The 23740-nt window shown below is 37.2% G+C and overlaps 1 protein-coding gene across 1 annotated transcript in view; it reads left to right on the top strand.

Moving 5' to 3' along the window:
• Positions 1 to 23101, top strand: part of MTNR1B (melatonin receptor 1B) — a 28355-nt gene extending 5254 nt beyond the window's left edge. The window contains exon 2 of the mRNA XM_027467305.3: positions 17080 to 23101. Within this exon, the coding sequence (XP_027323106.1) occupies positions 17080 to 17948 (869 nt within the window). The 3' untranslated portion in view covers positions 17949 to 23101. The remainder of the gene's footprint in view (positions 1 to 17079) is intronic.
• The last annotated feature ends 639 nt before the right edge of the window (positions 23102 to 23740 follow it).

Raw genomic sequence — 23740 nt, 5'->3', positions numbered from 1 at the left:
ACACCATTAGCCTTTACCTGCATCTTTGTTTCTTCTTTCCTTCCAAATGTTGTTTCTATAGCCTTGTCTGCAGTTAAAGTGAGATTAAAAAGCCCAAAGATTTCTCAATCCATTCATCCTCTCCAGCTAATTCCCCACCTAATTCAGGTGCCGTGTTACTACATAGGATACGATCAACAAATGGATCTTCTAGAGGGATTAATAGTATTTTAGTTTTTTCATTACTCGCTGATAATTGTTTACCCAACTCATTGCAAGCACCATTCATGCAAAACGGAACAGCAACTGAACCAGCACCAGGGAAGGAAGGGGAAGATGGGTACTAAAGTGCGGGAGCACCACAGCTGCAGGGGAACCATGGCAAAGCTGCTGTCAGGGTGCATGCAGAGCAAAGCTCTCTGCCACAGGCTGGCAGAAATCAGGGCTTCCTGACCAGGAGGGAGAACAAGAGAGCACAATCATCCCCTTTTCAAACATCCCACAAGTAGCTCTGTCCTGTCAGAGCCCATGACACCACCTCTAAGATAAAGGACATTAAAAAATTCTTGCTATCAAGTATAATCAATCTTTCTGACCTGCAGACACTTTTGCTTTATTGCATGTATGATAATTCCTCATCTGACAGACTGCCTTGTCCCTAAGCTCACCATTACTGTCCTTTTTATAAACTGTAGCAAAATCTCTCTTCAGACCAGCAGCTGGTTTGAGTTGATTTTAAGTTTCTGTTCAGATTCTTTCTCCCCCGGTAACTCCTTTCTCCTCCTTCCTTTTATGTGTGGTGAGTGGGCACTTCATTACAAGTCTTTGCAAAGCCAATTGAGTTTAGGTTTTTGCCAGTTCCCACTTTATCCATATTATTCTCTCTAGAAGTTTTCTTTTGTGGAAATATCTTTCAGTTCCATCTAGCCTCTTTTCTTGTCCATGGTGTCTTTGCTGAGAAAACTTCTCCTGCACCTAGATATGGAACTTTTCCTTATATTTTTCCTTGTTTTGGATGCAAGTTCCAGATATTTATTTATTTGTATCTCCAATATGAAGAAATGCCAAGCTTCCACCACATTCAAGTCCCTAAGGTCCTCAAAACAGTTGACTTCTCTTTCTTAAATATCTTGTTTTATTTATCCAAATGTGTGTTGTTGTTTGTTTGTTGGTTTATTTTTTAACAGAAGGAGTTTTGTTGGATATTTTCAAATATCCAACAAAGTCAAAGCAGCTAATGCTACAAAAAAAAAAAATGGAGAAAGTACAAAATGTGTTACTGATAGATTTAAAACAAATCCTAACACCTAAGGATTAGAATAAAATTCTAATCTGAAGTAGGTTATTGTACAACTGTAGTGTATTTTGTGTCTTCCTTCAAAGCACCTGGCAATACCGTATTAGATGAGAGCTCCAAATATTTTATTATTTTTTTTTAATCCTGTACAGAAAGTAATCTATTTCTTGATAGATGAATAGGAAACATATCACCAAGATAAACTCCAAGATACTTCTATTTTAGAAAAAATTATCAAGTTTTATTCTACTGGGTAAATAGAGCTATTGGTGTTCTTATCGTTAGAGGAAAGAAAATGATAAGCATCTAGTTGGACTGGGGAAATGGAAGAGTTTACCTGAACCTGTAAGAGAAGAATCTAAGGATATATTTACACTGTGTGTTTCAGTTGGCACAAGCTTACGCTGCTCATGCTTTGAGCTAAAGGAAAGCCAAATGATGATGTAAGCGTGATGCTTTGCATGCAGTACCATAACCAGGCTCTCCTTAGATCCAGCTGTAACACAGTCACACAGCCTTTTTTTTTTTTTTTAATATCAATTCAGTATGAGTAAGCTTGCTTTAATCTCCCTGAAACATACAGTGCAAACATATTCTCAGGGATAAGAAATTAGAAAGACCTCTTGGCAGCTGAGAATGCAAATTCCTATGTCTCTTAGCAGCACTCCCTGTGCAGCCAGCTCTCTCCTGGACTCTGGACAGGCTTTTCCTTCTCAAGACTCACTGACTGCATGAGGCGTGACCTCTCTGCAGTAAAGCTCTGTTCTTGGTTGGACCAGCAGAAGATCTTCAAGGATTTATGGTGCTCTTTGACACAACCAGCCAGTGAGCTAAGAGACCAAATCTACTCACAGAGAGCCAGCACAGCTGAAGTTAAAAGGCCGTAATTTTTCAAGTATTCTTAGGAGACATATATTTACCAGGTGGCTTGAACCATTATATGGAGGTTGCTACGGGAGACTATAGTCAATTCATTAAATCAGTGACAAACCATGCTCCGCCTCTAGGAGTAAATCCTACTCCTACTCCAACTCAGACTTATTCTGAGTAACATTATCTTTAGATATGCTCCAGGTTTTAACTTCTTCTAAATTATCATTTACAAGGAAATACTGGTACCTAGCTTTAGAGTGTCAAATACATTACTTTATTCCCAAGAATACCTATGAGAACAACCATATTATCCGGAGCTGATAAAATTAAACCTTTTTCACCTTTGTGGAGAGGAAGAAAGGCTATGGTAGCATACATCTTTCTAAAAATCAGTCTGAGCAGTTGCTCTGGTCTTTAAACTTCCACCTTCATAGGGACATGAAACAGCTTTCCAGCAAAAGCTAACAAAAATATGTCTAAATCACTGTGGGTGCAGCTTCATTGGGCTCTTTAACGAGAGTAGCTACTTTGGCAGCTCTGGAGTCCTGCTGGCCTCAATACTGGTAGCGAATGAGCTGTATCGGTCAATGTTTTCCTGACATTGCAGCTGAGTATGGAACAGTTATGTCTCGGTATGACAAGTGATGACGTTAGCCTAAACACATTCATTGAACGGCATTGTTGATTGCTAGTATCTGGACTGCTGGGATTCTTTCTTAATTATTTATTATTTATAGAGATGTTTGATTATACTGTCTAATAAATTCTGCTTACACTATGTGTAGAGAAAAAAACATACCAATTCTCACAAAGATACTAATTTTCTTCAGCCACTATTTATGGACTTGAACTGGGCTAATTTTCAGTGTTTAAATGCCCATATGAAGACTATACCAATGTTGCATCACTTCCACAAGCATTATATTCTTTCTGCTATAGAACAACATCTGTTCATTTGTTCTGTTAGACTGCTGTATTTGCACAGTGAGCGCAACACCTGCTGTCAGGAAATCACATGCAGCCACTGGAGTTAGCACTCTGGCTAATAAGAAATAATACCTGCTTAATACATCGGCCTTGTAAATATCATTATGTTAACAAAGTATAAATTCAGAGCTAACATTGAAGAGTAAAATATATTCCTGTATAAAAGACAGGGACCTATAAAGGACATCCTCGTATCTCCAAGGTTGCTTAAAGCCTGCCTGAAATTCTCGGTGTCCTCTCATACTAAAAACAATTATTTTTTTTTTCCAATTATATCAGTATACACAATATTTAATTTGAGTTCAAATAGTGAAAAGGACCTTATGGTCATCATATATGAATATTGTTATCTGATCAATCTAGGCGTTTTTATTTCCTTCTGTTTCATAGCTTGGACAGTCTGTTTCATTAAAGTAAAACTAATCTACTTTACTGAATGTTATCTGCATAGTTTAGAAAGAACGTGGCTATTTAATCTAGTCACACTGTGATCCTGCCTGTGGTGAGGTTCATCAGCAATGTAGTCTTTAGGGCTCTTTTTTAGGATGTTCTTACAAGTAGCCAACTCTATTCAGCTTTTCTACTGACAAATAAGAGAATGTTCTATTAGGACATGATGCTTCACTTCAAGATCAGGCAAGATACGTAGGTGGTGTAGTCACTACGTGCCGACTGGGAGCTATTTACATGAACCACAACTTGTGGTTCTGAAACACTCTTGGGAATCTAAGTTGAAGATTGAGTGTTCCAGCAAACTCATTTGAAATTGGGTGTTAACCACTGGAATGCACAGAGTGCAAACTATGGGTTGTTAGGAAAAGTTTCACACAGCACCTTAACTGTAATTTCTGTCTCCACTTAGACAAACCATCTGTGACTGAATCTGCAAATGCAGCCTGCAACTTTAATGCACCTTTGTACATTCTTCCATGTTGTCCTTTAAAAATAAACAGCCATCCTTTTTATTCTCAGGTATAGTTAATTCCTATATTTTCTCAAAAGAATCTCAGCAAATCCATTCTGATGTAGTAAAATGTACAGTAATTGCTACTACACTGCTCTGAAATAAAGCCACTCATCACTGCAGGCATTTTTAGCCTAATTCATTGAGATTGTTATCAGTTCTGGGTTCTGGCTTGAGGACCCCATCTCACATAGCCACGAGCTAAGAAAGGCAGGTGTCACCCACCATATTGGATATAGAGATTTGCACAAGGAGTCAGCAGTACCCAACAACTTCTGGATAAATATGAAATGAAGGTAATAGATTTCCCAATGTTGGATGTCAAGCTGTTCAGAATCTGTAGCCCCCACATTACAGCTATGTGCAAGATTGCTTAATTCCATTATGTACAAACTTCAAATTTACAAAACCCAGATGTCAATCTCCTTACACAATTAATACTTGTATACATTCTGAAGCAAACAAATTACTTTTTCCAAAGCCTTCCTACAGACACCAGATAATTACACTACTACATATCCAATATGTAGTAGCTCCACCAAAGTTTTTCATACTTTCTATTTTCAGTAAAATGCTCTTGGATTCTCTGTGCTTCATTCATGAAACATAAATAAAAATAATCTGCCAAGGACTGAGAGAGAAATACTTCGGAAACTCTAAGAAATGCGACTGTATATTCTCTTTTACCCCCAAACGCTGCCAGTACCACTGAGGCCAACAGAACTTATTTGAAGATTTGAAATGCTTTCCAAATCACTTCCAGAAATTTTATTTGTAATAGTAATTTACAAGAAAGATCTGTGGATAACATCAGCCTATGAGAACACATGACATTACCAATTATTTTCCTGTTCTTGGATGTCATTTTTTAGGTTAATTATATCATAACCTAAGCAAAGTTTGCCTTAATAAGTGCTTGGAAGACAAGCAGTCAATAAAATTACAGGATGCTATAAGAAGGTAACACTTTTGATTCAGCATTAAGGTAATGAATAGTAAATTAACTGATCGTGGAAAACATTTCCATACATATGATGGACAAGATGATTGGTAGTAACCAGCTTGGATTTACAAGTGCCTGATTATGCTTATCCAATCCTCATAGCCTTCTACAAATACATGATTAGCTTGGTGAATGAAAAGAGAGCACTAGACGTTGTCTATCTTGATTTTAGTAAGGATTTGGACATTCTTTGATAACATATTCTTAAGACTAGCTGGGGTTAGATAAGTGGGCAGTGAGGTGGATTGAAATGAATGACTGAACCCAGAGGGTTGTGATCAGTGGCAAAAAATCCAGTTGGAGGCAAGTCACTAGTGGTGTGCCCAGGGGTTCACTGAGATAGATACTCTAATATCTTTATTAATGACCTAGAAAATGAGGCAGAGTCTACCCTCAGCAAATTCATGGTGCACAAAGATGATCAAAGTAGCATATGGGAAAGGGTTCTGCAAACTGGGTACGTTGAATCTAGCATTTGAATATCTAGATGAGGTGAGAAATTCTGGCCCTGCCCAAGCCAGTGGGAATTGGTTTTCAAAAGTCTGCTCAGATCTGTTGCTTCTTCCCGTTTTCTGTGCAGCCCTCACCACACTCCACTCCCAGCCTCCCAGGTCTGTAAATTTTTATTGGTACAGATTTTCTGTTTGTCTCAGACCATTATATCCAGACAGAGACTGTTCAGATTTTACTGTCATAAGGAATGTGAGGAAAGAAACACAGTCAAAAAAAAGTCCTACCTGCTCTAATCTGCATTAGGACCTGTTATTCTGACCAAGGAACTCTATCTCTTTGTTAGTATGTCGTTTTTCCTACCTATATAATAACTGGTAGATTCTTAGGTGTCCTCTGCTATTTAGTAGATCAAGTCTTTTTGTCTTCCCCCTATTCCCTAGTAAGAACAGTAAATGTGCTGTATACCTGCTCCTGCCTGGAGCAGGTTACCCAGAGAGCCTGTTGAGTATCCATGATTGGAGACACTGAAAACCTGATGGGACAGAGCCTTGAACAACCTGCTGTAGGAACCCTTCTCTGAGAAGGTGGCTTGGACTAGATGATCTCCAGAGACCTCTTCCAACTTCAGTGATTCTCTGGTTATAAGCTTATGTCTACTACCTTCATTTAACTAGCTCACCAGTATCATGACTCATGGGCTCAGAACAAACTGAGTGTATTTCCAGTCTTTTTGCAACATTTTTAGCATCTCAGAGGAAAGACCTTAATTCAGGAAGTGATCATTATACACTTTGTTTAAATTGAGTTGAAGCACAAACCAGCCAATGCTTTAGAAGAGAATATATGATCACTTTTTATAAAAGCATTTTATTTACTCATCAGTTTAAATGTTGTTTACAAACCTATGAGTATCATTATAAGATGAATCATGTCAGTGTACTTTACTTTAAGACCTTGTTTCCAAAGAAGCAGATGGCACAGACTGACAACATCTTCTGAAGATATTCAACTCCATATGCATGTGCAGTTATGGGGACTTCTAAAAGCTAAGAACAAAAAGGGTAAGAGTTTTCTTTACTGAAAGGTTTATAATGGCTCTTTTAATCAAGTGTCATCTATTCAAGGTAGAACTAGATGATCTCAGAGGACTCTTCCAACCTGAATGATTCTGTGATTCTTTGATTTTCTTCCTTGTCAAAATAGGAAACAGGAGAGAAAAAAATAGGGATTTAAAAAGAAAGAAAAAGAGAGACAAAGAAGGGAAGGAAGGAAGGAAGGAAGGAAGGAAGGAAGGAAGGAAGGAAGGAAGGAAGGAAGGAAGGAAGGAAGACAAGATCATAATGAAGGGACTCCAGAGAATGTTAGAAGCATTGGCAACTTTTCAACCTGCATGATCCCAATATTAGATGTTTCTAGACACCATGTTTACTGAAGTATATCAGATACCACTTTTAATAATTCCAAGACTGCCTTAGAATCCCCCACCATGTCTGAACTCAGGAACCCCTAAAAATATGTAGCAGCAATAACTACTTTAGATTTGATTTCTTTTTTGCAGCTGTAACTAGCTTGCATGTGCTTGTTACTGGTTGTGCATCTGTCACACACTGCAAGTTATAGAATCATAGAATGGTTTGGTTTGGAAGGGACCTTAAAGATCATCTAATTTCACCCCCCTGCCATGGGCATGTACACTTTCCACTAGAGCAGGTTTCTCAAAGTCCCATAAAACCTGACCTTTATTAGGAGTCCCGCAGAGCAGTTGACTAAATCCTTGTGGAAATTACCACTAAAAGCCTTGATCTGAATCAAGTTTTAAGCTTCAGGGTTTTGGTTTTATTTATTTATTTATTTATTTATTTATTTTTAACAAAATAAGACACTAAAATTGCTATGCATTTCACTTTTTGTATATGAAATACAACATAGAGTTGGAAGACTAAAAAAAAATGTACATTATTAACAAAAATAGGTTATCTAGCAATTTATAGGGTCTGACTAGATGCACCCATAGTGTTTTACAGCTTTCCATATTGGACTCTTCGTCAGCAGCAAATGAGGTTTTGTACTTGCTGTTCTTCCTGTAGGCTTCCTATTCTTCCTCAGTTGAAGCAATTGACAGCTGTGGTTACTTAAAATGAAGGAAAATAATCTGCTATGTACTTACAGATGCAGGAAACACAACTTCCTTCATGTATTAGTGAAAAAAAGAAAACACACCACTCTTCTTGTTGTTCAGTTACTGCGCTCAGCAACTGGAGGTTTTTAAGTTGGCCTATCATGTGTGCCCACAGTGGTAAGCACTTGGTGCAAATGTCTTCCCTTCATCCCCTACCTGAAAAGCAACAGTACCCTTAGGCAGAGACATTCTCTTGGTAACAAGAAAGGCCTTTCACCTTCTCAGACTACAATGAAGGCAAGATCCTGACCGCAGTGTGAGGGCAGTTGTGTAAGGGAACTTTACCCCTATGATCACTGCAAAATGCAGCTCAGTTGCAGGTGGATGAGACAAAAAAAGGGTATTGCTCCTTCAAACATTTTGTCAACAAAAATGGGCTGCTTGTGTAGAGGAGTGGCTGGTAAGGATCTGAATCAGGATGTTGCACCATACAACTGAGTTTGGCAAAACATGGAGGCTTAGAAGGAGCTGTGCTCCTGAATAGTGTCACTGAAACCTAGTGTCCTCTTCATAAAAGCAAGGGTATTGATACAGACCAGGGTCATAGCTAGCCTTATACATTTTCTTTAATTGTAGATGTAATCAAATACTCAGGGAAAAAATAAGAACAGAAAAACCATAATAATGGTTTTTCTTTTTTTTTTTTTTTAACAGTTCCCCTCTGTGCTCTCTCAGTTTGTGATTCCTTGCCGCTCAGAGGATTTAATGAACCTAGTATGTTCTATCTGTTCAGTGACCTTCAATTTATACCTCTTTCAAGTACTTTTCCAACCTTCCATTGAATATAAGTAAACTTTCTGCATTTTCAAGTTCCTCTGTTAAGTAGTTCCACAATTTTACTACCTATTGCAGCAACCACTCCTTCTGTCTGCTTTGAACCCTACTAACTTTACTTAATAACTCTGACTCTTCTGTCGCCCCATTCCTCTGTACCAGTAACCCACTGTGGTGTCATTTTGAAGCAGTATGCTGGACAGGCACACATTTTTTTTTTGCAAGCTGTGCCTAATAGAGGTGGAATTATCCATTAGTGAAGAAAAAGGCTCATGAACCATGACTGTTCTTCCAAAGCTCTGTTTTGGGAGAGTCCCTGCATCTGTCATCTCAGTTTCCCACCAGTTAAGTCATAAGATTATTTTTTTTTGTGCTTTCACACAGAGTGATGAAGAGCACTTGTACTAACCACTAAGGCAATAGCGGATTCTCTAGAAGAGACTGTCTTGCATCTTTGGCTTTCCCTTTTCTCTCAGAAAAAAACACACAGTACTAGGAAAGTTTATTCAGTCTTAGGAAGTATCAGAAACTCAGAAAAATATTTATCACCCCATAAATGTACTATCTGAGTAGTGATCAGATTTTTGCTCTGGAAGAACAAACTTTTTTTTTTTTTTTTTTTTTTTTTTTTTTACTGTTAACGCAGTACAATTTCTTGTCTCTGGTTTGGCTAGCTCTGGTGCAGTAGGTGGCAATAGAGAGTCACCACCGTCCCTACTTGTTCTGAATAATTGCACCAGAGAAACCACAGACTAGTAAAATTACAAGCCTACGGGTTACAAAGCTCAAGCATTTACTAAATTTTTAACAGCACAGCATTATAAACATTTTTTTGAACCTGCAGATGGCAAACTCAGAACAGGTACTAGTGATCCCATGTTTAACCACAGGGAGAAGTCTGAGCATGCAGAAAAAAATGAAGCTTTGCTCACTTGAATTATATTAATACCTAGCTGCTAAGCATGCCAAAGTCATGATCTCCAAGAAATACTAATCAGCAGTGCAAGTTAGGTGCCTCTTTTCATCATGACCATGTTGGCAATTGAGACCTATAGCTTACTGGCCTAAAATTCAACTCCTTCAAATGTAGCTTCCAGCTACAATTCACAGTTGCAAATGTGGAGCCAAGAAGACCAGTCTGTCCCAGTCCAGCAGTCTGCTGGTCTCTAAACTACAATCTCAAGCTACCTTTTACATTCTGAGCTTCTAATCCTGTGAATCCTGTATTCTTTACATTGGAGCACATCTTGAAAAGAAGTGTACAGAGCATTCTCCACTAAAATAAAATAAAGTCAGGTGTTCGTATTGTTTTATCTGAAAACGAGGAGTGCCTTTCTCATATTCTGCATAACAGCATGAAATCAGATTGGAAAAAGCATTGTCCAGAATGTGTATGGCTAGGGTTTAAACCTGATTTGGTCTAGATTCTAGACTTTTGTGTGAAAACTACTGGGGAACACAGACTTCTGACTTTCAAGGTATCTAAGCCTGAATTTCTTCTTAACAGAAAGCTCTCTCAAAGCCCATAGGTAGCTACACATGAAAAAGATAACTCCTACAGTAAATATTCTCCTTCTGTTCTGCATATAATACTCCTAGAAATATTAAAGAAATTCCCTTACACATAGCATAGAATAACGCAAATACACTGAAGTCACCAAATATTTTAAACGGTTTCAGAGAACATACATTTCCTAAAAAGAAATAAGCTGGACGTTCCATTGGTCAAAAGTCCAGCCACAATTCACTGTTTATGTTTTTTTTTATTATTATTTGTTTGTTTGTTTTGCCAGAATCTCCAAAATACTGCAGTTCTAGTGAAAACTTATCACCTGTCCCTTCCCATTACATTTAGATCTGCAGTATGTCCCACAAATGTGATATCATGAAACAAAACTACAGAGGAGTGCCTCACTGCTTTCAAAAAGTCATATTCAAAGAAAATAAAAACCTGTCTGACACTTTCTCAAAGCATTATGGTAAATCTTCTGTTAGTAACACATTGTTGAACGTTACACTACATTAACACTTCTCAGTAAATCAAAGATTACCATAGTGACTTGTATTGTCACAGGGAATTCAAATGTCAGTCTGTGAAAAACTTAATCTACTATTTCACCTGCTGCTGGTGTCCACTTCTGCTGGCTTCATTCCCACTGATATGAGTGGAGTTTCATCTGCATTGGGCAGTCAGGATTATACAGTTCACTGGGTTAAGATCTGGCAGAATGGCCAGGCTCAAAGTGTCATTGTGAATGCAGTTCAGTACACTTGGGAGCTGGTCACCGGTGTTGCTCCCAAGGGCTCAGTATTGGGGACAGTTTTGTTTAATATTTTTATTAGAAATCTGGATGAGGGAATTGAGTGCACCCTCCATGAGTTTGTGGATGATACCAAGTTAGCCAGCACTGTTGATTTGCTTGATTGTAGGGAGGCTCTGCAGAAGGATCTGGATATGCTAAATCAATGGTCTGAGTCCAGCTGTGTGACATCCAACAAGGGTAAGCGCTGGGTGCTGCTCCTGAGGTACAACAACCCCATGCAGTGGAATGGGCATGGGGAGGAGAGGCTGGAAAGCTGCCTGGTGCTGGTTGACAGCCACCTAAACACGACCCAGCAGTGTACCCAGGTGGGTAAGAAAACCAAATTTCCTGGCCTGCATGAGAACTAGTGTGGCCAGCAGGACTGTAAAGGTCATTGTCCCCTTGTATATGTTACTGTTGAGACTGCATCTTGAGTACTGTGTTTGAATTTGGACCCCTCACTGCAAGAAAGATGTTAAGTTGCTTGAGTGTGTGCAGAGAAAAAAAAATAAAAAATAAAAAATAAAAATAAAAAAAAATTGTTTAACCTGTAGAAAAGGAAAAGGAGGCTGAAGGAAGACCTTATCACTCTCTGCAACTACCTGAAGGGAGGCTGCAGGGAGTAGGGTGTTGGTCTCTTTTCTCAGCTGACTAGTGATAGGACACAAGACAACGGCCTCAAGTTGCATCACGAGAGGCTTGTACTGGATATTAGGAAAATGTGTTTAGATATTGGAACAGGCTGCCAAAGGAAGTGGTAGAATCCCCATCCCTGGAGGTGTTTAAGAGATATGCAAATGTGACACTAAGGGACATGGTTCAGTGGTGGGACTTGTTAGGTTGGGTTGATGGTTGGACGTGGTAATCTTGAAGATCTTTTTCAACCTAAATGTTTCTATGATTCTACGATTTATTCTTCCTAATAGATGGTGAGAAAAAAAAAAAGACACAGGTGATTTTAAACAGATTAAGAGGCTGGTGCTTAAATACTTTTAAAAAATATACTGCGAGAGCTTAAATATATTTAAAAATACTAATCAAATAAGCCAAAAGTAGAGAGAGAAAAAAAAAAAAAAAAAGTGACGAAGATGAGACATCCACATTCTGTTTATAAGTTCCAGTTTAATTTGTTTGATACTAACCAAGTAATGCTCTCACTTCTGTGGTTTGTTATGTCCCAGATCAGCACATGCCAATCCAAGGATGTTAGTATCTGCGGTATCCCATGAACAACAGAGAATGAAATCGTGGTGTAGGGTTAACACTCAGTCCCTGTTCCCCTGTTCCCTTTTCCTTCATCTGGGATGTAAGAAGCATCAGCCTGTCTCCAGGAGCAGCTAACATCTCCTGGCATGCTGTTTGATCCAAATTTGCTGGGAGCACTCTGGAAACGGAAACAAAAATGACTACCTACCTGGTGCCAGTTCTTCAGTCCCTCCAGAGTCATGTTTTGCTTTCCACATTGGGGTCTAGAAAAAGAATTTAGGCTTGGACCTAATAAGATGACCATGCACAAGATAAATTCCATGCAATAGAGCTACATAGTTTCTATTATTAATTACAGACAAAGGGAGATTAAGGAGGGACAGTCATCTTGGCTGAAGGACTGCTTGCTTTCTTCAGGTTTTTGCATATGCCTCTTTGATCTCCATCCATGTTGGTTTAGACTCAAACAATAGATCAAATGAGCCACTTGCTGTGATGAATCCTGGCTAACATGCCTTGGGGATAACACACTCTTATTTCTCCTTGTTTGATGGTAAAATCTGCTCTTTTAAAATTTGTAGGAGCTGTGAAAGGGGCTTAGACTTTGATTTTTTTTTTCTTTTACATCCAAGTATAATTCTAGGAATTGTTTTTTTATTGCTATTGCTCTTGTTATATGGACCAAATGTTTTCAATGATTCACATTCTTGTTAATAAGAGGTCTTTATTTATTATATCTTTAATGGTCTGATTAATGACTCCTTTAAGTCTATGGCAATTTTCCCATTAACTTCAGCAGTCATTAAGGAGACTTAAAAGGCAGATAATTTATACCAACAGTAAAGGAAATAACATTGAGTTCAACATTATAGAAATAACATTTTGTTTCCATTTCTGGTAGTCAGAAACAAAAATTGTAAGCAACCAGCAACTTTCATACCATACCTCATGTCAGGATCTACATTAGAAAGAGGTGATATCACAACTGAGGAGGTATTTTTTATGCAAGTGGAATATAACTTGCAAAACTTTGGAATTCTGATTGAGACTGTAAAAGATATTTTTCCCCTTTAATGAATTACAGGAATGAAATAAAGGATTAGACACACCTTGTGCATTTTGTGACCATTTCAAAAAACAGCAGAAAAAAAATATTGCATATGCTTAGTGTTTATATATAAGTAACTTACTGGTGGATTAAACAACATGTCCATGAAGTGACACCTTGTGCCTTTGACTAGAAGGCTGTCTACAAACTGTGCCCTGATGTTGTCTTTATACACCAATCACAACTAGAAAGCTATCAGAAGACTTCCAGAACTCTTTTTTAGATTATTTTGAGGACAGGTTATGAGAGTCCAGGAAATTAATAAAAAAAAAGGGGTTGAAGAGTGAGCTAGCACTAGAGATATGCCTAGACAGTCTGTCAGTCTAACACTTTCTTGAGAATATCTATTACTGTAAACTTTGCCAAGGAATGATCAAGGAGTGATTTTTTAAAATGACGAAACTCCTATTTGCATCATTAAAGTCAAGATCTTACTGTTCTTAATAGTACAAATAAATACCTTTAGGTAACTGTCAGAGTAATATCATAAAAAGATCTGGTTTATATCACTCTTGGCCAGTATAAAAGGCTATTTAATTATAGATATAGTGCTGGTTTTTATAGTGCTAGAGGTTTTTAAACTTTAAGCCCAAACAAAAAGCTTTCCCAATAACATTCCACATGAAGACATAATGAAGTAAGAAGTCTGCAAGAGTAATTCTGAGTTTTCCCAAGGGAAAAGTGTTTAGATATGAAAATGGAGGGATAGAAGAAGTATCTGTAGTCATCAGTCCTTGGTGTTTCAAAAAGTGTGCCACTACCTTACAGACTTACTCATTCACTTTCTGTCTTGCCTGTCCCTACTGCTTCTATTTGTCCCAGGTTTGGCAGTAGGAGAGAAAGGAGTTCTGTGGCATTTGTATAACCTTGTGGGCAGAACACCAGTAGGTTTTTCAATTAGAAATTAGAAATCAAAGACAATTACAAACCGTCAGGACAAGTCAGCTATAAACATTTAAAACAGTATAAGTATGTATCTTTTTGAGTCCCTGGCTAGATATTTGGCTTCTGGTGGCTATTTCTTGCAATTAAGTGGCCTTTCCATTCCATTGAGCAAATGTGTTTCTTATAAATAAATATAATCTTCTATCTGATGAAACTGAAATCTAGGAGCTTAATCTGTTGGGTAAATTAACAAACAATAATAATCATTCCAACTAGATGAGCATTCTGTGGTTTCTATTTTGTTAAAGATAGCCAAAAGTTTCCTCTGATTATCTTATCAATATCATTAAAGTCATTCCAAATGCTGCTTCTTAGGTATACCAAGGAACATTTACTTTCTCCAAGCACTTAAAAGGCCTCTAAGACCTTTGGTTTCCCAAAATGTTGATGACATTTCTTATTAATTAGTTTTTTTTGTTTGTTTGTTTGTTTTGTTTTTTAGATTATTCATTTCAGTAATATAATATTAAACTTCATTCTGCAGTAAAACATGTAGAAAGATAGAAAAAAAAATAAAGAAAAAAAAAAAAAAACACTTTTGATCTTACTTTGTGGTGCACAGTGAAAACACCCAAACTTGTGAACAGCTGTAAAAATGACAAGTTGCTTGAGGTCTTTATACGTATTACAATATCTTTCTTCTGTGTTGCAAAGTGGTATATTTTTGACAAGTTCGTTGCTAACTGCCCCTATTCATGGTAGATGGAATTTTCAAGAAGTTCTAAACTACATACATGATTTAGAAATTCGCTTGCCTTCCAAATATGGTTGAAAGAGCTGCTTGCTCAGTTGATTTTAACTGAATACTTACATTTTAACTATTAGGTGATGCTAGGAGGCCTGAGAAATTTAATAGATTAATTTTAGCATGCATTCTTATAAAAAAAAAAAAAATTGTTTCTCCTGACTTCTTTATTTTCTACTGTCAGATACAGTAAGAAAAAAGGGGTTTGTTGCTGTGATGTAAGTATATGCTGGTAAAGATGCCCCTGCTCCTTTGTTAGTGTTATATTTTACCATAGTTTTCATATGGCTAGAAAAGACCTTCAAAGTCATGTTTCATCCTTCCTGTGCTCAAAACAGGGGTCAGCTGGGCCAGTAGGCCAGTGCTGAGAACTGTTTATTTAACTTTTTCTTACAACTTCCAACAGCAGGCATAAAGCAAGATGTTCCAGCACCACCTTCTTCATGCCATTAAAATATCTTTGTCCAAGTCTAGACTGAGGCATCTTTGTTGTAAATGAAGATTGTGCTCACTGCAGACATGGGAATATATTACATCCTTCCTTTTTCACTTACTTGAAGTTTGTTATCATCTACCCCTCATTTTTTTTCTCTATTTTTTTCAATCTTTCCTCACAGATCAAAAAACTAATAGATATTTGCTTTGCTCTAAATTAGCTCTAGCTAGGGTTTACCATGTCAGTGAATTGTAGTTGTGAAAACACTTATGTGGCCTTGGAAGTATAAAGAGAGTGAGAGACAGGCTGCCAAATGTATAACAAGGAAACTTCTAAAACTGTACACCTGTCTTGAGATGAGCTGAGTTTCTGTGGCTATGCATTAATAATCCCGTTTTCCATTAAGTTCCCTATCTCGTGTGGAAATTCTGATGCTCATTCCTTTCCTAAACTGTATGATAGAAAGAGGGTTCCCCATTCTTTCATTTTGATTAAACAATGTACAGATGCAGAAGCAAGTGGAAGAAAACAGTATACAAGTGAAATTCTGCCGTTTTAAAAAAAGTAATCCTACAGGATTCCGCATTTTCCATCTCCCAGCTAATGGCCTCCTTATCCACAGCAGTATTTCTGTGCTTCAAGTTGAATGTATGGAGAATATCTGGTTTGATGAGGACTAGAAAGCTCAGAATTTGTAGGATTAGTCACCTAATTACTCTTTTCAAAAAATAGTGTTGCCCACACAGTTTCAAAAGGTGTTGTGTCTTTTGCACTTCAGTTCATGCTGTGAAGGATTTGAAGCAAAAATTGAGTTTGGGAGCCAGAAATATGTTTAATGCTACCAAGAATCTAAAGTTCATACCACTCCTTTCTATCTCCTGGGAAATTCTTAGAGAGTTATTTCCTATTTTTCCAAGAAAGCAAGGGGGACACTACTTGCCATGGTAAGAACCTGATTTTTCAGGAACATTGTTTAATATCTCACTGTTTTATTAAAGTTACTTTAAGTGCAGCATCCAGAAGTTTCAAACTGATTAACAGCTCACCATTTAAAGACAGACAGTAAATTTCAACCATATCACTAAAATCTCTTTGAATATAATCAGCAGAAAATGATCTGAAGGCTCCTTCTATGCATTCGAATACTTTCTTTCTCTTGTAATTGCACATTTTTACCATGTGCATATAATTAAATATGCCTTTCTACATGAGATAATGAAGGCAATTCACTTTTCCTTAGTCAATCCACGGGCAAAATAACTGCAGGGTAGGCCATTCATGCAGAAAATTTCTGTATTACAGTTTATTGTGTAGCAATTCAGGATATACTTAAAACAATGCATTCTTCTAATCCCTGTAGATTTAGCCTTTATGTATTCTTCCCCTTGATAACTGTCAAGCCTGTTAGTTTTCCAGTTATAGATTAGAATGTCATAGTAGCCTGCCCACCTGGAGCAATTTAGACTTTTTTCTTTTTCTCCTTTTCTATCCAGCTGCAAAGTTAGCAATACTGAAACACCTCAGCACGTGCTTATGTAATGGGTCATTGATGGTTATGTTTATTAAAGATCAAAATAGAAAGGAGAGTATAATCCAGTCACCAAAAGATCTGAAACATCCTGTTGCTGTAGCTATTTCTGTGGTGGTCTAAGTTGAATGACAAAATTATTTCCCCCACAGACATATTGGTGCTATACAGCTGCTGTTTGCTGACATCATCAATAATTTAATATTGCAGATATCCAAAATAAAGTAACACATTTTTTTCTTGTTCACAACTATACTTGCTTACAGACTTATGTCTATGTATTTTTATTTTTCCCCTAGGTAACGCATTTGTGGTGAGCTTGGCTTTGGCTGATCTGGTTGTGGCCTTGTATCCATACCCACTGGTGCTCTTAGCTATTTTCCACAATGGATGGACTTTGGGTGAAATGCACTGTAAAGTGAGTGGCTTTGTGATGGGACTAAGTGTAATAGGCTCCATCTTCAACATCACTGCAATTGCAATAAACCGATATTGCTATATATGTCATAGCTTTGCCTATGATAAAGTGTATAGCTGCTGGAACACAATGCTCTACGTCTCCTTAGTCTGGGTATTAACAGTAATTGCAACTGTACCAAATTTTTTTGTTGGCTCTTTAAAGTATGATCCACGCATCTATTCATGCACTTTTGTTCAGACTGCAAGCTCCTACTATACAATAGCTGTTGTTGTAATTCATTTCATCGTCCCTATCACTGTTGTGAGTTTCTGCTACCTTCGAATTTGGGTTTTAGTGCTTCAAGTTAGAAGACGAGTCAAGTCAGAAACAAAGCCGAGACTGAAGCCAAGTGACTTCAGAAACTTTCTTACCATGTTTGTGGTTTTCGTGATTTTTGCCTTTTGCTGGGCACCTCTGAACTTCATAGGACTAGCAGTAGCCATCGATCCTTTGGAAATGGCACCAAAAGTTCCTGAATGGTTATTCATTATAAGCTACTTCATGGCCTATTTCAACAGCTGCCTTAATGCAATAATATATGGACTTCTTAACCAGAATTTTAGAAATGAATACAAACGAATTTTAATGTCACTGTGGATGCCAAGGCTTTTCTTCCAAGAGACATCCAAAGGAGGAACTGATGGCCAGAAGAGCAAGCCTTCTCCTGCTTTAAATAACAATGACCAAATGAAAACTGATACTTTGTAAGTGTGTGATAGTCAATGCAAGAGTCTGTCATAGAGAGCTCCAATAATATAGTTATAATGTTCTCATCATTCTTGCTTGCTTGGGGGCTTTTCATTTGGATAGCACTTTGTGACTGTAATGTTGTCTTCTTGATAAAGCACATTGCTCTCAGCTCATAATTTATACAAGATATCAATTGAAAATACATTTCAAAATTAAAGTAACAAGTGAGTACAAGCTGTTTTAGTTCTGAGAGCTGAATTCTGCTCCAAGACATGAGGCATTTTTCTCTCCAGGAGGAGCTTTGTGTGCTTTACCGAAAGTCGGGATTCAGGTCTTACAAGGTGCAGTGAAGGTACTTGTCTATGGGGACACCAGCTTGTCAAAGATGCAAAATAGTATTCTCCTTACTATTTGAACTGAACAGAGCCAGGCTCTTTTCAGTGGTGCCGATTGCCAGGACAAGAGCAATGGGCACAAACTGATACACAGGAGATTCCCTCTGACAGGTGACAGAGCACAGACACAGGTTCCCCAGAAAGGTTGTGGAATCTCCCTCCCTGAAGATCTTCAAAAGCTATCTGGACGTGGTGCAGGGCAGCTTGCTCTGTCTGTCCCTGCTTGAGCCAGGGTTGGACCAGATGGACCCAGAGGTCCCTTCCAACCCCAACCATTCTGTGATTCTGTGAAAGGGTGAAATAGATACTCTATTTTCCATTTGTAAGCCAAACATCAGATTTCTGTGCATGTACTGGTGGCAGTAGTTGTATCTTTGAATCAACCTTGTGAATTGGAGAGAAGAATGTTGGTATGATCACAGATATTAACATTAGTATCTTTCCTGACAGTATTTTGTTTGTTTGCTTGTTTGTTTTAATTACATACACTGTATTCCCCATCTCAGTGTATTTATTGTTTATCTTCTGTAGTTTAGTTTATGGGAGAGAATATAATACAAGTGTTTGATTTCTTGCACACGTACTTTATGCAAAATTCTTCCCTTAGAGAAGAATGAATGTTCATTTTGTCCCATTTTTTTTCCCAAAAAATATACAACTAATATCATCTGATGCACTTTGACATACCTGACACATTTGCAACATGATGGAAATTATAATCTGGAATGGCAACAGGACACCAAGCAGTATACCCTAGATGACACTAGACTCCAGTGTGTGGCCAAATGAGGAAGCCCTTTTGATTATAACTGCAACTGAGATACTTGCCTCATATGTAGATGTAATCTTGAACAAAATCCACCCTTGGTGTCTAAACCAGTGTAACCTAATGTAGACTGATGAGCAATGCAAACTCTGTGAATAGATATATAAAGAAATTTAACTATTTTCTCTAGATTAAAGGTCTAGAGATTTAGAATCCACTACAAGAAGTAGTTAATTAAGACCTATGAAAATTTGTCAGGTAACTTCAGCTTGAAGAAGAGAAGACTCCAGCGCAAACTCATAGCAGCTTTTCAATACTTAAAGGGAACTTATAAAATATGGAGAGCAACTTTTTCTTAGGCAGATAATGGTAGGACATGGGGGAATGGTTTTAAACTAAAAGAATGGTGATTTAAATTTGTGGTTAGGAGGAAATTCTTCACTCAGAGTGTGGTGAGGCCCTGGAACAAGTTGCTCAGAGAAGCTGTGGATGCAATGAACAAATAATTGTTCAGAGAAAGAAATGCTTTAAAATTTGATCCTTCTTCACAAATTATAGGATATTGTTGAAACAATTCTAAATTACTACATATGGATTCTACACCACGACATTTCCTGAATGGGATCCTGCTCTGCCTGGTGGCCACAAAATAAATGTAGATGTAATGTGACAGATACCGAGTCCTGACATGTGGACGATAACTCATGTCTCTTAAAGTAAGCTTTTATACTAGACATTACTCCAAATAATTGTATTTCATTTGACCTGGAAATCAAATGCATTTATAAAATTTAAATTAATTTAGATGACTAAATACAGCTCTTCCATGCTGAAACCTCTTTATGTATCAGTATTTTTTCATATAGTAATGTATCAATTTACCTCCATAAAATGCCTTAAATTATTTTTCTCCCTTCACTTATTACAATTTAAAATCCATTTTCCCTATATGAAGAAAAAAATGAAATGCAATTTAAAATATAACCAACCATCAATATAGGTGATATGCTTATAACATGGTTTGAAAGTATACTCAGGAAGAATGGTTTGAAAGTATACTCAGGAAGAATGTATCAACAGATCTACGCATCTTTGAGGAAGTTGTTATCTCAGTTATAAAGACTCAGAAGTATTTCTATCAGCAGACATAGATACATTAAGCAAAAGAAGGAAGAAAGTCATAGACCCAATGTTCTGCACAGCTAACTAGTGAAGGCAATACCAGGGCCTTAGGGACAAAGTCTGTTTGTAGAAAATGTGGTGTGTTTTCAAATACTGAATTTTATCTTTATTAAAAAGCATTGTGTTTGTGTTTATTAAAATAAATATTGTATTCAATATTTTTTTCTTACAATAGAGCTCTATTAGAAGAAAACTTATCCTTACGTACGTGGGTGAAGACCACTCCTAAATCCTATTTCAGTAAGGAGGGAAATGGAAATGTGGTAAAGTCCAAATGAGATTGAAGAGATGCAATAGCTTTATGCTGTCTCTCTGTGCAAGTGAAAATGTCATGCTCAAGGAAGAATTAAAACTAAGGCTAAGGATGCAATCATATTGGTGTTGACTTCAGTGAGATCAGGTTTTCATACCAAACTATTGGCTAAATAGAACAAATCTATCTGGCTCATTCTCAGGGGTAGAAATGCACTCCAGTCTCTCCATTACTTCTTTTAAGTACATATTTGGATTTAAAATGTTTACTTTTATTTTCTGCTCATACGTTTAAAGAACTGCACAAGTCTGGGAATTTCACTATGAATATCTATGGAAGATTGTATGTATTTCTTTATATGTATATAACAAAACTTTCTTCATCTGAACAATTTCTGTCATTTAAGGACATTTGTAGACTTAATGGAAATTATGGAAGAATATTTTCAGTCATCTGTTGATATGTTGCTATTTTATGTGTATCTTGCACATGGTCTATAATAATAAATTAAAATTTTGCATCAAGTTATAATGAGCATGTATAGAGACTGCTGTGGATATCAGTTTTAAGAGGTATAACTGATTCCTGTTCATTCTCTTGTTAGTAACGCCTCCAGTCATAGTAAGAAAAATAGCTAAACATATATTTTTTAAATCTACCTTTTTGTACATAATTTTGTAAATAATTTATTTTGGGGTAAGAACCACATTAACTGCTTTATCAAAAAAAAAAAAAAAAAAAAAAAAAAGATACTTGGAAAGTAACAGCTAGATTTGGAGGTTGAAACTACAAAGAACACAACCAACTGTGTCTCTCTGGACCTGGTCACAGAGGTGGGATTGCCACACTCTAACTGCAGAGACTTGTGTTCAGCCCCAAGGACTTCAGTCCTTGATGACATTTGGGACCATCCCATGGGATATTTTTGGTGTCTACTCACAGAACAATTTCATGCTCTTGTGTAGGCAAAACTCCAAATTGTTCATTGGCTCCAGAATAAAACCCTGAAATTGTTGCATAAATAATTATTCTTTGCAAGAATAAAGATCTGGCTACAGAAACAACATTTTTAAAATTGTATTTTATTTCTGCAATATATACCAACTAATTTTACTCTTCTGTAAACTTGCTGAAGTTCCCTTCTACCTACAGTTGTGATAAAATTCAGTAAATGTATGTCAACTGAAATTATAGGTAGTGACAAGTGGGTTCCATTGATGCCAGCTGTGCTTTTTAATTACAAACTAATAAACATTGGTGTTTTTTTCCCTAGAAAAAAAAAAATACAGAACAAACCAAAACAAAAGCCAAGCCTGTGAAAACAAGCCATGTGACCATAATTTTAAATTGCGTTATAATGAAACCCTGTGGCAAACCACCTGCTTGTATGTGTTTAGTGTAAATGTAACCATTTCATCATGGAAAAAAAAAAATAAAAAAAAAATCCAAAAGGTTTTGCAAAAGTCCAGACAATAAGATAATATAATCCTTGTCCAAGAGAGAAGGTACTCTACCATAGACACACACACTTCAGAATTTCTAACCTTCAGAAGTCCCCATGAAACACTGAAGACACACATAGAATTAACATGAGAGCAAAATGTGAAAGATTGCACAAGGATGCACAGCAATCTCCAGACATGGAGAATTTCACTGCTTTTTGTTTTCTCCACAAAACAGATGTTGCCTGATTACTGCGAACATAAAAGATGAGGATGAGAATCCTCTACTGGCAGCAATTTTCCAGGGCTTTATCTGTGGCTCTTCCCTGCACTTATACCTTTTCCTCATGCTGCTCCATTCTTCATGTCAGGAATAGCTTGGTCGAGCCTTGCTTCCTCAGCCTTGAGGTGGACACGTTGCTTACATGGCTGAGGGGCCTTAAAATCTGTCCCTACACCCAATGCAAACAGCTTTTTAGGAAGGACAACCTCTATCTCAGCCTCTTGCTTTTAGTGTTAGCACTTTTTCTATGTTTTTGGACAATTTACTAAAAGGAAAAAAAATAATTTTAAGGAACTTTAAAATAAAGACTACCTCTGGCCTTAAACATTCACATCTGTGTGGTAATCAGTATATGAGTAGCTGTAAATTTCCCCTCTCAACCTCAATAATACCATCAGAATCCTCATAGTTGTACAGGAATCACTCCTGTGATCTAATCCATCCTGTCTGTCTTCAGTCAGTACGCAGCAAACAGGACAATATACAAAAGACAGGGAATTTATCATTTTGTTCCTGTTAAATTTCTGCTACTCCTGGGAAGGCAGTCTTTAATGGAAAGAAATGTCTCAAATTTTTTATTCATGGCTTCCTGAAAAATCATAAAGGCATCTCCATGGCATGGGAACCTCCTAGACCTTATACACCACACACAAGCTATTACTTGTACATATTGAATGCTCTCCAGAGCAGCAGGAATCTCTATTACTGAAACTATCCCTACATGGCAGGCTGAAAATGATACCCAGGTAAGCCGATTTTCTGCCTTTTTTTTTCTCTTTTCACTGCTCTCTATAAATCTGCTGACACTACAAATCATACTTCTGTAGAGAGCAAAATGCTGAGTAAGAGGTCAAATTGTACTGCTTATGAGGACAAATTTATTGTGAGCTGCTGTAAGATAAATGATCAAGCAAACAGCATTTTTCTGGTTCTCAGAGTGACGAGACTCTCATTCTGGAAAATGCCGCTGTTCTCATCATATTTACAAATAACAGCACCTCTCACTCTGCTGAATTTCTCATACCCTCCCATGGGAGACAAGTAAATGCTTGCAAAAAAACATTTTACAGACCATGGCAGATTGCTCAGGAAATGGTCACAGAGGCCCATGGGACCTCAATGACTATGGAAGCAAAATTTACTGTCCTGCTGCCTCAGTGCTGCCACTAACATTTGTATCATGAGGCTAAATGGTAAAGAAAACAACTGTTATTACTGTAGATAAAACCAATCAGAAGTGTTAGAAACAAACAAAGAAAAAAAAAAGTGATTTGGGGAGTTTTGTTTGTTTGTGGTTTGTGTTTGTGTTTGTGTTTTGTTTTGTTTTGTTTTGTTTTGTTTTCCCAGATGATATTTCTTATTAGTTTGAATGGAATGCTTTAAAGGTTAATGACACAAGGCTAAATCATTCTGTATTTTCCTTGACGCCATGGAAAACTTGAAGCAAGGGTATTGGTTCAGTGTCTTACAAGTATTATTTTCCCAGCTT

This window comes from Anas platyrhynchos, chromosome 1, assembly GCF_047663525.1.
Source record: "Anas platyrhynchos isolate ZD024472 breed Pekin duck chromosome 1, IASCAAS_PekinDuck_T2T, whole genome shotgun sequence".
NCBI lineage: Eukaryota > Metazoa > Chordata > Aves > Anseriformes > Anatidae > Anas > Anas platyrhynchos.
This window is presented reverse-complemented; position numbering and strand designations above follow the sequence as displayed.